This window comes from Leishmania mexicana, chromosome 31 (genome assembly GCF_000234665.1).
Source record: "Leishmania mexicana MHOM/GT/2001/U1103 complete genome, chromosome 31".
In the NCBI taxonomy this organism is placed as follows: domain Eukaryota; phylum Euglenozoa; class Kinetoplastea; order Trypanosomatida; family Trypanosomatidae; genus Leishmania; species Leishmania mexicana.
This window is the reverse complement of record NC_018335.1, coordinates 466,163-478,542: the sequence shown is the minus strand read 5'-3', so window position 1 is coordinate 478,542 and position 12,380 is coordinate 466,163. Positions and strand designations below refer to the sequence as shown.

Here is a 12,380-nt window from a genome sequence, read left to right as displayed (position 1 = left end):
GAATACAGGTACACGATGTATGTGGCAGTTAAAACAGCCGTGAAGGCACAACGAAGAAAGGAGAGAAAAAAAATACTTTTTTTTTGTTATGAGGCGAGAACGAGCACACAGGAAGTTCAAACCACTGCCCGACAGCAACGAGCACACACACACACACACACACACACACACACACACACACACACACACACACAGACACACACACAGACGCGACGCACAACAACAACAACAAAACGCACGCAAGACACAAACCAACCGTCGTCGTTCAAGGTTGGAGGGGGGCCGGACGGCGAGGGGGACATCAGCTTGTCTTTTGGTAGACGAGAAAGTACATGGTCTCCTTTTCCATGTTCTTTGCTGGACACACAGAAATGTTGGCGTCATTACAGAGAATCACTGTCGCCGTGTCAGGCGGCGAGCGCAGGATCGCAGTGTCCTTGTTGCCCGGATCACTCGACTGCACCTTCAGGACCGCTGGGGTCGCGGCGTGGTGCACCAAGTAGGTGACATAGTGCCCCCGACTAACGGCGTCACCGCGGTGGCACACCACTGACAAGAGACGGTACGTTCGCTCTGTGTTGCCCAGGGTCTCATCACCGCAGATGGTGCGGGGAATCAGCAAGGTGCGCTTGATACGCACAACGTTGTCGAGCTTCACGAGCTCGCCCTCGCGCGTCACGGCCCAGCGGCGCAGCTGCAGAAAGAGAATAGAGGGCAGATGACCGAGGCGGAGCGTCTTCTTGAGGTGCTGCTCATGCTCGCTGTCATAGATGCGCTCTGTCATGAAGGTCCGCTCGAGAGCTTGCTCAACCGTACACTCGGGCGCAAAGCCAACGTCGACGGGGAGACAGTAGTACTTCTCGATGAGCACCGACACACGGTTGCGCTGGCGCTGCTTCCCCTGCAAGTGGCTCTCCAGCGTGCCACCAAAGATACTGGCCATTAGTTTTGACTGCCCTTGCGCATCCTCGTACTCCCGCACCGCCAGCTTCTCCTTTCCCTTCACAAACGTCCAGCCCTTCTTCTGGAAGGTCGAGGTGGTGGCGTCGTCTCGAGCATCGGTGCGGTCATCACCACTGGCGCTGCTCGCCGCGACAGCAGGGGCATTCGACCCCATATCGCTCTCCGTAGCTGCCTCAGACGCGTCGGCCTGCTGAAAAGCTTCCTCGAGACTCACCAGCTCTTCATACACACGCTCCAGCAACTTCTGGAGAAATTCCTGCGCGTCCTCCTGCACAGAGCCGTCAAGGATCCGCTGCGACGTGGGGATCACGGCCGACCGAGGAGCGCCGCTATTACTGCTCTTGGCGCCCGCAGGCATGCGTGGCATCAACATTGGGGCTATCATCGGTAGCCGCGTGAAACCGGGCTTCCAGTACTGAAGTGTCCACTTTCCAAGAGTCGCCAGTGTGGGGCACAGCTGGCGTACCTGCGCATCACAGCTGACGGAGACGGACAGTTGCGCAAAGGGGGGAATAAACATGAGTGCCTGCAGCATCGAATTCATGAAGCAGAAGTTGCTGTTATTCATTATCCCACGCGGGTACGGCAATTCGTTGAATGATTGCTGAAGCGTGATGGGACGCCCCTTTCCCTCCCGCTTTCGCTGTCGACCACCACCGCCCCTGACACCGCTGTCGTGGGCGCCACATTCGCTCAGTCGAACTTGGTCGTACAGCTCTCGCAGCGGCGCACAGTCGGTGTACACGTTAGGCTGGCGTGGTGGCTGAAACGGTGACGACGACGCAGCAGCCTGCATAGCTGCGACGCGGCAGCCATTGGAAGAGACGATCGCCGTTGTTCCATTGGCACTGGCACCATTTTCGCTGACACCTTCCTGTTGTTTGTGCCGTGGTCGGTTTGGTTTCTTCTGCGACACCTGTGACCCCGGTGGCCCACCCATCGGTGCTGGGCTACACCAGAAGGGTAGGCTCAGGGTACCGGCAGAGGAAGAGAGAGATACACAAGAGGGCGCCGGTTGACCGCCAAGCGCCCAGTGCCCCTCCCCCCTGTCCGCCCTGCTAAACTATAAAAGACTGTTTACGGCGCACTTGTGTGGCAGCGCGCCTCTTGAGTTCTTGTTTCTTTTTCTTCTGTCTCTGCGAGCATGTATGTACGAGTGCTACCGTTCACCGCACATAATGAGTGTAGTAGGCGTACATCGGCGTTGGCACCAGTGTTTCGTGCACCCAGACACACACCCACACCCACAGACCCGCACGTGCACAAGCACACCGTCCACCACCGACCAGAGAGGCAAGCAATCACGCCGCGCAAGAAAGGGGAAGGAAGATGCCTTGGAAATGCATGGCCGCTAGAATTGAAACCGTAGCGTAACATCCGTGACAGGAAGGAGATGCACGTCCACCTGGTAGCAAATGCGTGAGTAGGGGGTAGGGGGCGGCGACTCAAAGCCGTCGTTTTAGGAAAGCTATGGAGCTACGTTCAGCAAAGGAGGCCGCACATGACCGCAGAGCGAATTCCACGTACCGCCTTGTGAGTCCTTTGCCGCTCTTCCATGTCGGCACATTTGCATTTTTTTCTTCGGCAAGGCGGAGAGGGTGTCCGACGTCAAACCACACCTGTTAAGGGCTACTCCCGCGAAGCAGCAGTGGCAGGTAGCACGAATGCAGAGCCCGGCAGTGACCTCTCTGTCTCCGAGCCGTCACCTATTTCCTCGCCACTCCGAATGTGACGTTCACTTTCTCGTCTTGATCGAAAGCGTGAGTGAGATAAAGCCGTGCACGCACGTCCCAGATCCAACTCAGGCACGCCCGACGAGAGATACATGACGTCATCGATGAGAGGGCGTGAAACGCCGGTGAGGCGGCGCAGAGAAAGCATAAAAGATCATGCCGAGCAAGAGCCGAACACAGACATATATATATATATATACAAATGCTGGCATCCGCAACGACTAATGCAGACGCCGCATCAGACGCAAGGACCCATCGCAGTTTTTCATTCATCTATTGCCAAAACCCAAAAGCGTGCGTCCTGTGGTAGATGCTGGCGAGGAGGCTTGGGGAGGAGAGAGGGAATGGGGTGGGTGGGGCTGGATAAAGGGCCCTCGATTCCACAAAGCTTGCTGTCCGGAATGGCACCGCGAGGACTGTCGTCTTGGGGCCGTTGCATTCATAGTCAGAGTACGTTCAAGCCCCTCCGCCTTGTGTTGCGGAACCGAGCTTCTGGCCAGACTGCACAATGCTTATTAGCGTTCCAATGTGCTTCTTTAAGTTCGCGGTACTGGAGGAGAGCTCGAGAGTGTTACTAGCCACCTTCTTTGTCTTCAAGTTCAGCACCTTTGCCAGAACCGCCTCTGTCACCTCCTCCCAGCCTCCGTCGTCGTCATCGGAGACGGAGCAGCGGAACAGCGCCGAGAGGGTTTCCGCGTCTTGCGGGGAAAGCGATGGGGATTTGATCTCCAGGCAGAACCAGAAAAGCTGCGCGCAGCAGTTCAGCATGGCCGAGGCCTGTCGCAGCCGCGTTTTCGCCCGCGTCACCGCATCTGCCCTCTCCCTGAGCAGCCTGTAGCCTTCTTGAAAAAGAACGCCCAACGCCGTCGCGTCAGCTGGGCTGCGGTCGCGGAAGCGTGCCAACAGTCGCTTCTCCACGGCGCGGAAAAGCGCGGCAGCGTCGTCAAGCGCCGCCGAGGCGGCCACCATTTCGCGCCGAATCGCCCAGTGCGTGTCCACAACCCCGAGGAAGTCAGGCACTGGTAGATCATCCGGGATCTCGAACTTCAATGGAACAGTGCCATTGCAGCAGCGTCGTACGCGTCGCGTGAGCTCCGCGGCAAGCAGCCACAATCCCTCCATCGTGGATCCCTGCAGCTTGAATCGCGCCGCATTCTTGGAAACGAGCACCGTTGCATCCGCACCGTTCAGGTAGTGCAGCGAGAGGACGTTCACCGTCACATGTCCAAGAGGGACCATGTCAGCAAACACGTCAATGAGCGACGGTGGCTGGCGCTGGTCGGTGTTGAGCTGCATGGAAAACGCCGTGTTCTTGACGGGGGCGACGGGGCGAGCCACCAGTGGGAGCGGTGCCAGTGCCACGTGCTGCATCGTCTCGTACTCGCGACGTTGACCGCGGTACACAGCCACAACCACGACATCCAGCGATGAGGGAATGATCAGGTCCCTGTCCTGAACGGCGCGGACCGTGAAGGTGCGCTGAATGCTGCGCCCTGGGGTAATCTGCTCGATGACGCACTGAGACGGCGTCGCCGATAATGGCGATACGGCCTGCAGCACCAGAGAGACCGCCTCGACCTGGTTCTGGCGCGTCTGCAGTGTGACGGTGAATTCGGCGCTGTTGTCAGTTGTGTTGATGCGCGAAAACTCGCTTGTGATGGACAGGGACGTCGCGACACCGGCATTGCTTGGACTTGGCGCACCTGCCGTCTGGATGACTGACGACGCTGCCTCCTCCTCCGCTTTGCTGGCACCCCGTTTCTTCTTGCTTTTTTCACCCGTGGACGAGAGCGACATGCCGGGGATGGCGAGCGGGTCATCCTCGTCGCCGTCCTCGGCAGCACTCGCAGCATCGCTGGTGCACTGATGAATGAGCTGCTCATACTGCTTCAGGTCATTCAAAATCTCTGTGTAGGGGATGGACTTCGTCTCCAGCGACTCCGGTAGCTGATCGACGGGGTCGGTGCCAAGGTAGTTGATGCTAAGGGAGCTGTCGGAGGCCAGATTTAGAATCATGCCTTCAACGCCGCACAGCGTGGCGACCGTCAGCTGCAGCGGAGCGGCACCACTGGCGACAGCAGCGCTCCACTGCAGCTCCGTGTCCGAGTAGACTTGCACGAGACCGTTGAAGGTTCCGACGAGTAGGTTGTCGTACTGGATGCCTGGGAGCGGGTATACGCACAGGGTTGACGCCTCCACGTCAAGTCGACGGATCATGCGCGGCGCGCCGCTCTCGCTCAGGACGTACAGGACAGAGGTGCAAAGCACCACAACATCGGCCTCCTCACGCGTCAACCCACGCGTAAGACGGCATACCGCGATGTCGACCGCGTCCTCACCCAGATTGAACGTCCACAGTGGGCAAAGGCTGGAGAAGCGACTCGCGGTCACGGCGCCACCGGTCGTTGCCGCCACATCTTCCGCGGTGCTGTTCAAGACCAGAGAGCTGAAGCTGTAGCTCAGCAGAAACATGGACGTGTTGCATGTCAGCAAGGCATCCCGGTGCATGCTGTACTGCAGCGGGCCAGGAATAAGAAATTGATTCTGCGGCAAAAAGGTGCGGTATAACACGCCACAGTAGTCCAGAATCGTCAGCAGGCCATCCATCGACTGAACACAGACCATCTTGTAGTCACTGTTGCCGAAGCAGCCACATGCGAAGTTGTAGGCAGTGGACTGGAGGTGAGCCTCGCTCTGAACCGTTAGGGTGTAGAAAGCACCCAGTTCCTTGAGCGAGGAGAAGGCGTCCGGCAAATTGGAGCCGCTGCCGTGCGGATAGCGATGACGCAGCTGCGCGTCCGCGGTGGACGACGACGACACCTCCGCAGACAGGTCGTTGCCAGCGGTGTCGCTGCCGTGCGCGGTAACCTCGAGGAACATGAGCGTGCGCGGAAAGAGCACCGCCAGAATGTTCGGCGGAACGCCAGACTTGAAGGGGCGGAAAGGGCCGCATTCCAGCTGCAGGATAGGCTTATCGTACTTCTTTTCAAGCAGCACATCGCTGGGCAGCATTGGGCCCTCGATCGCACTCGGGTTCAGAATGCGCAGCATGCCTTGGTAGGATCCCAGTACAATCTTGTCAAAGAGATTACTGACATCTGGGTCGGCGAGGACCACGGCGGAAGGGCTGAACTCCTCCCCTGGAAAGGAGGTGTACCAGAAGTCGCGCAACTGAAACAGGGAGCCCATTTTCTCGACCAAACGCCCGGTGACTCACTGGAACTGGCGAGCAGAGGCGTGAAATAGCGGAGGTAACAGCAGCCAGAAAAGAATGCAGGTTTTCGAGGCGCTGCTGCGTGTGCTGCTTCTCGTACCCGTGTCGGCGCTTCAGGGAAGGTCATAGACTATCACACGCGTAGAGAGAGAGAGACTGACTGAGAGCCACCACAGCGTCAGCGTGGCTTCCTCGTACCATACCCTTGTTGTTGTGTGTGTGTGTATGCACACCGATGAATGATGGCTGCCGGCTTTGACGAGTGCAGCGCATGCGCTGCTCACAGAGCGACGAGAAGAAGCGTGAGACGATACAGGAGCATAGAAGTATGTACATATATATATATATCCCCATATCGAAATGAGATGACGGTGTCCCCAAGGCGCCATCACGTGGGGTGGGTGAGTGGCTTTCGATGTTGCGGTACACCGCTCCCTCTCTTCCTTTATCGTCTTCCGCTTCCCGGAAGAGACAGACTGTTCATCTGCAACACCGGAGGCGGGGTAGCCCGTCTGCATCGCCATGAATCACAGCTACGGCATTTTTTTTCTCTCGTGGCACTGGAAGAGGGAGGGGCACGCCCTGTCACGTCTGCGGTGCCATTCCTGTTGTCCTTATTCAATACACTGTTCGGCTGCTTGTCAAACCAACGAGGGCAACAGCGGTTTTTGCGACACGATTGGGGGGAGTGCTGGCGTGGTTCGCAGAGGGAAAGAGGAGGAGTAGATGCCCTGAGTGACACACAGGTACACAGAGAGAGAAATGCAAAGTGGAGATGAAGCGTATCGAGCAGGCCATTCACACATACACGTACACCGACACAGAGGTAGGAAGATGCACACACAGCGCCGGGCGCGCGCACAGCCCAGCTCTCACTTGCAACATGATGTGTGCCAGCACCGCGTCGCTGTAGAGCCCGCGTCCTGCTGCAAACGAAGAGAGTCACAGTCGGAGAGACGACTGCGGTGCGACGCAGAGAGGGGAAGGCGAGTTACACACACACACGAGAAGACCAAGTGTGTATGCACCTATACATACGTGTGTGTGCGTTCCACCACACAAGCAACACGCGGCGAAGCTTCTCGTCCCTTTTCATGACTCGCAGGGGTGCATTAGATGTTCTCGTCATCCCAAGCCCACTCGTCCTTCTTCGTCAACTGCGATGCAGGAGGGGAGGAGCTACCACCACCACCACCTCCTCCTCCACCGAGCGGGTTCACGGGGCGGCTCGTTGTCGGTTGGATTTGAGGAAGTGCGGTACTGGGACTGGCTCGAGTGGGTGAGCCCCAACCAGACGACACAGAGGCAGTGGCGCTCTCCGTTGGCGAGCTTGCAGACGCGCTCTGCCACAGCACTCGCCCTTGGTATACTGTCGAGGACTCAAGTGAGGCAGCACCGACCGGCTTCGCTTGCACGGCGACGCCCAAGCCAGGGCCGTCGCCGCTGCTGCCTTGAATGTGGCCGTATCGCCTCTGGACAGCAGCACTGCTGTCTACGCCGCTCTCCCTCTGCGCCTGGCGCGCGTTTTGGATCATGCGGTCAAGGCCGTCGTCATTGTCGCGGGCGCTGCCTTGCGCTATTCGCTGTTGCAGGTCCGCGGCGTAGGTGGACACTGTGGCTGAAACGCCCGCCCACTTCTGCGCCAAGGTGCTGCGCATCCCCTCCACGTCGGCGCTCTGAACTGCTTTCGTGGCGTGCTGCGCTAATTCGGCTGTTTTCTGCGACACGGCGCTCCATCCGCTGTAGAGCGCGGAGTACCACTCACTGTCGCCGCCCCCGCTGCCCGGCATCACGTGCGGATGCCCATTCGAGCCAACACCGGCGAAGCGGCTTGGGTCCGTTTGCGGGTACGATGACGTTGGGGACGGCCCTGAGAGGCTCGCCGCGGCTTTGAGTCGCGTGTACCAGGCTGGCGGCTGCCAGGACGCCTCGTTGAAAGGCCTGCCAAGCGCCTCGGACTCGAGCATGTCTGCGTAGCGGAGAGCTGGGAGCGACTCGTAGCGGGCTTTCAAGGGGGTCTTTGGTACTTTGTGCGCCTCAAAGTACAGTCGCGCGCGGCGGTTGCCGCCCAGCTCCATCTGACGCAGCTTCTCTGGCTTCCACTTCATCCAGCCGTCCATAGTGGAGCTGCGGACAAACGACAGATGCACACCGAGACCGCGGTGCTGCCCGCTGCAGTTTAGGCAAATGAAGGTGCCGTGCATGACATCGCACCACTGCGGGGAGGGGGCTCCGCACTCGAAACACTCGCTGCACTCAGGGTCCTTGGCAAAAATGGAAACAAATGCCCGCTCATCCTCGGGGCTGACGTAGTGGCGACCAGCCATGGGTGCAAGAGGAACAGAAGGGAGATGCGTATGCTCTGCGTTCCACGGTGGGTGCACGCCAACGGTGGAGGAGAAGCAGCCTGGAAGGGTGAATGCGTAGAGGGATTCAACGTGCCCGCATGCGACGTTATGTGACTTTGTGAGCGCCGAGAGAGCAAAAGCTGTCACCCGCCACACGACGGAGACACTAACTAGGTCGAAGATGATGCACAGAGAGCCCCTGACGCCGCGAAAAAAAATGGATGGCGTGTGTGTGGGCGTGGGGGAGGGGGAAGACCCCAAAAAAAAACGCAATGGAGTCAGTATGATAAAGACAACAAACCACAGAGAGTGACTTCCTAATCAACGGCAGCGGAGGATGACTGGCGAGCTAACGAATGAGTTACAGGGCGAGGGCAGCCATTCGCTTTCTTCTTTTGTTTTTCTTTAAAGGCCTACACAAGACGTTTTTCGAATGATAAACACGGGATGCGGCGAAGAGCGGGAGGAAGGGGGATAGGGTGTGAAGTAAGCTCCACATGCTGCAGGAAGCGAAGGAGAAAGGCAACGGAGGGAGAGAGAGTGAGGGGTGCAGCGTTGTGGAAGCATCGCGCAGAAGAATGCGCACTGTGCGAGCGCGCTGCCCGACGGTCATGATAGACAAAGGAGACATCTTACTGCAGTAGTTGACTCGCAGCCGGCGATGGATGCGAGGACATCTCTGTCATGTGTGCGGAGGGGGGGGGTAGGAAGTCTACTTGGAAGGGCATTGGAGCATGAAGGTGACCGCTGAGTCTCCTCGCATTCGTGCTCGGCAGCTAAACCACATCACACCCTGCTTTCACTCACCGCGAGGGAGGAAGTGCGTCGAAGTCACGCGTTCGTGGTTTCACTCGTTTTTTTTTGATTGGCAATACTTTCTGCTGCACTCATGCCCCGCAAATTCAGTGCGAGGCGCTGGCAGTCATCAGGAGGTGTGCGCGCCCGCAAGTGCCAAAGGAAGGGGGCATTCATCATGACACAGTACACAGCCCCAAACACTGATGGGTGCGCCATGAATTCGGCACACGTGCGCCACTAATATACATCGGCTTGGTCGTGAGATGCAACGCAGAGTCCGGCCTGTCAACGAGACGGAAAATCGCGGGTCGCTGTTCGGGGCGAAGCGAACGGCTGATGTGCACAATTTAGCATTTCGGCTGCTCTCCGCTGCTCTCCCTGTGTGTGGAGGAGGCTGCTGTGATCCGAATAAAAACTGCAGAAGCGAACCTTGACCCGTTGCGTAGATGGACAACGCACGTGCACTACCTCATCAGAGCTTCTCGTCCTTCTGCATGAGCTGCAGCTGCTCCGCCGTGGCTTCACGCAGTTTTCGATTCGGTTGCAGTTTGCGCTTCGACTGCCTCCATTCCTTTCGCAGCTTCGTCAGCCTCTCTTTGTGACCTGGGCCACTAGACACCCGAGGCTCTTCTTCGCCCTTCCCGACTCCCGGAGAGAATCGACCGCTGCCGCGGTCTCCCGTTGCGCGCTGGAAGGGCGAGCCCCCTACCAAGCCCAGTCGTTTGCTCACCGTCGTCTCTCGCACCTCCAAATCACCGATGCGCGCCTCGTACACCTGGCGCAGAAAGCCGATCTTCGAGGTAAAGTCCTCCTGCATCTTGGCGATCTGCTTCTGCTGGCGCTGGAGCTGAACCGCCTGGCGAGCCATTACACCCTCGGAGGAGGCGTTCTCGGCACGAGCGCCGCCCCGCGCCTCTGATGTCGTAGTCGGGCTGCCATGTTTCGAGAACAAGGACGAGAACGAGTTGGCCTCCTGAGCCGTGAAGCTCTCGTTACCGGAGCCGACAGACACAGAGCTCGGTGCGCCGCGGGTGCCACCGGGACGGCCACCAGTGGGCTGCAAGGCCATCTCCATGTTGTACTCTTGCCGCTCCAGCAGTGCCGCACGTCCAGTAAGGCTGTCTCTGCTCTCCATGGCGTCCGCGCGCGGTGTTGTCGACGCTGACAGCGTCAGCATTTTGAGGAACGCTCCCATCTCGTCGTCGAGCACCAGCGCGCTCTGCAGTTCATCCATGTCGTCATCGATATCGTGCATCAGGTCGATAAAAGTCGTGACGGAGTCGAACGGCAGCACATCGGGGTCATCGCTCCGTGCGCTCGCGGTAGCGCTGGCGGGCACTGGCATGCCGGTCATGCTGCTTGACCCTCGCGCGCTCGCCAACTTGGAGTCGCCTCCACTCGGCGGAGCTGAGGTGCGAAGCGGTGGAGGTGTGACGCCAGAGTGGGACGCTCGCATACTACGGAGGCCAGGCGACAGCGCCAGACCCACCGGCGTGGCATTGTGCACGCCTCCGTCAAGTACCGCCATCTCGCTCTCCGCTGCCATAATCTGCGACTCCGTGAGACCAGGTAGCATGCGTGAGACTCCCGCAGTCACGGAAGGTCCGCGAGTATGGCTGCGGGCAAATTCAGACACTTCGCCCTCGCCCTGTTGCTGTTGCTCCGTCAACTTGTACCCTCGCAGCGTCGCCAGCGTGTATCCACCATGCCACCGCTGCGTGTTGATATTGCCGAAGCGATCGACAGAGGTGATGTTGCCGCTAGGGAAGGTGACGCGTATCCGGCGCACCACCTCCGACGTGTTGTGCTGCAGTTGCGCGAGAATGGCACGGGCGTTGCGCAATTTTGCGTTTTGCAGGTCGTACAGGCGAATGTGCTGGAAGGAGAGGCAGAGAATTTTCTTGCGCTCCTGCAGCGCGTTCATCAGCTCCTGTGCCGTTTCTACCACCGTGTCCTTCACCGCCGTGAACCGGCCCATAAGCTGCTGGAAGTTTGCCTCCAGCATCTTGAACTTGAATCGTACGGTTGGCTCGACTGCCGCGTACGCCTCGCCGGTCCGTCGTCCCTGGCTGCAGCTCAGGAGGACTTCCCGAATGTCCGTGATAAGCCCTCGTGAGCCGCAGAGCTGCTCGCTGAGGCTATCCATGGTTTGTCGGAACGTGATGCGTGCAGGGTTGAGACTCTCCTGCACCATCATCTCTCCGGTCACCTGCTGGTACGCGCCCTTGCAGTGCCCCTCGAGTCCCGTATTCAGCTGATGAAACAGCAGCGCCATCTGGTCCTCCAAGGCAGTGCTTTGCTTCTTGAGCACCTTGTTGTGCGTCTCTAGCAGCTCCACTGCCCTTCCGTGGTCGTATGCCACCTGGCCAACATTGTCAAGCATCTCCTTCAGCCGTCCCCGCTCCTCCTCCGACGCGCTCAGCCGCCTCTTCAGCTCACGGATCTCGCGCTGAAGTAGACGCACCTCAGCAAAGTGGAAGTGCTCGTCGTTGTGGTCGTCCGCAAACACAACGCCAAAGAAGCAGCTCAGCAGCCGACCAAGCTCAGCGGTGCGCCGGAACAGTCGAGAGGAGAGAAGCAGCAGGTCGGTGACAGGCAGCGACGAAGGCATCTCACTCTCCAGATGATACAGAATATCCTTGAAGCTGACCACATCGTAGACGTCGCCGGCCACGAGGGTCAGGCAAGAATGGATCATTTTCCGCAGCTCCACAAGACTCGTGTACTGCTCACTCGCCAGCGGATCATAGGCGTACTCAAGACTGTTGCAACCTGGCACAAAGGACGCCTCTGTCTGCACCTCATGTTGCGAGCGCTGACGCCCCATGAAGGTGCGCCGGCCTCTCACGGCGACCGTCTCAGCCATGGCGCGAAGGTGATGATGGGGAAAAGAGGTATCAGCGAAGAAGTAAAGCTTCTGTGTGTGTGTGTGTGTGTGTTGTGTCTTGTCGGCCTACGCAGGTCCCGTCCACTCCCCCTCCGACGCCTCCAGCCTCTCTCTTCTTCCTCCTCTTTGTCCAAACTGTACAACCCGCCGTGCGCACTCTGACGAGAAACGGGTGCTCAGTAGTCCCGCTTGAAAGCAAGAGGACAGTCAAACATACGTGCTCGGACGCTCTCGCTGTAGACGACAGCGCAGCGCCTCGACGGAAACACCGACACACACACACGCGCGAAGGAGAAAAAAAACAGGAGACGGGGCGAGGGACAAGTAGCCTTGCGGGATGCACATGTAGTGCGAACAGCCAACGAGTGAGATAGCAAGAGGAGAAGGAAGAGGAGACACGCGAGGGAAGTCAAGGGAAAGCTTGAAGTGCCTGAGAT

The 12,380-nt window shown here is 58.7% G+C and overlaps 4 protein-coding genes across 4 annotated transcripts; all 4 read right to left on the bottom strand.

Annotated features, from left to right (window-relative positions):
* Window positions 1-301: 301 nt before the first annotated feature.
* On the bottom strand, window positions 302-1,531 carry LMXM_31_1250 (cysteine peptidase, Clan CA, family C19,putative; the record flags this gene model as incomplete). Its single annotated transcript, XM_003877920.1, has 1 exon — window positions 302-1,531. One exon carries the CDS (start codon window positions 1,529-1,531, stop codon window positions 302-304), a length of 1,230 nt encoding a protein of 409 aa, XP_003877969.1.
* Window positions 1,532-3,152: 1,621 nt separating this feature from the next.
* Window positions 3,153-5,885, bottom strand: LMXM_31_1240 (conserved hypothetical protein; the record flags this gene model as incomplete). Its single annotated transcript, XM_003877919.1, has 1 exon — window positions 3,153-5,885. The coding sequence occupies one exon, from the start codon at window positions 5,883-5,885 to the stop codon at window positions 3,153-3,155; it is 2,733 nt and encodes a 910-aa protein (XP_003877968.1).
* A 1,137-nt stretch (window positions 5,886-7,022) lies between these two features.
* On the bottom strand, window positions 7,023-8,237 carry LMXM_31_1230 (putative ADP-ribosylation factor GTPase activating protein 1; the record flags this gene model as incomplete). The annotated part of the gene is made up of 1 exon (XM_003877918.1): window positions 7,023-8,237. One exon carries the CDS (start codon window positions 8,235-8,237, stop codon window positions 7,023-7,025), a length of 1,215 nt encoding a protein of 404 aa, XP_003877967.1.
* A 1,291-nt stretch (window positions 8,238-9,528) lies between these two features.
* Window positions 9,529-11,922, bottom strand: LMXM_31_1220 (conserved hypothetical protein; the record flags this gene model as incomplete). The annotated part of the gene is made up of 1 exon (XM_003877917.1): window positions 9,529-11,922. One exon carries the CDS (start codon window positions 11,920-11,922, stop codon window positions 9,529-9,531), a length of 2,394 nt encoding a protein of 797 aa, XP_003877966.1.
* Window positions 11,923-12,380: the final 458 nt, after the last annotated feature.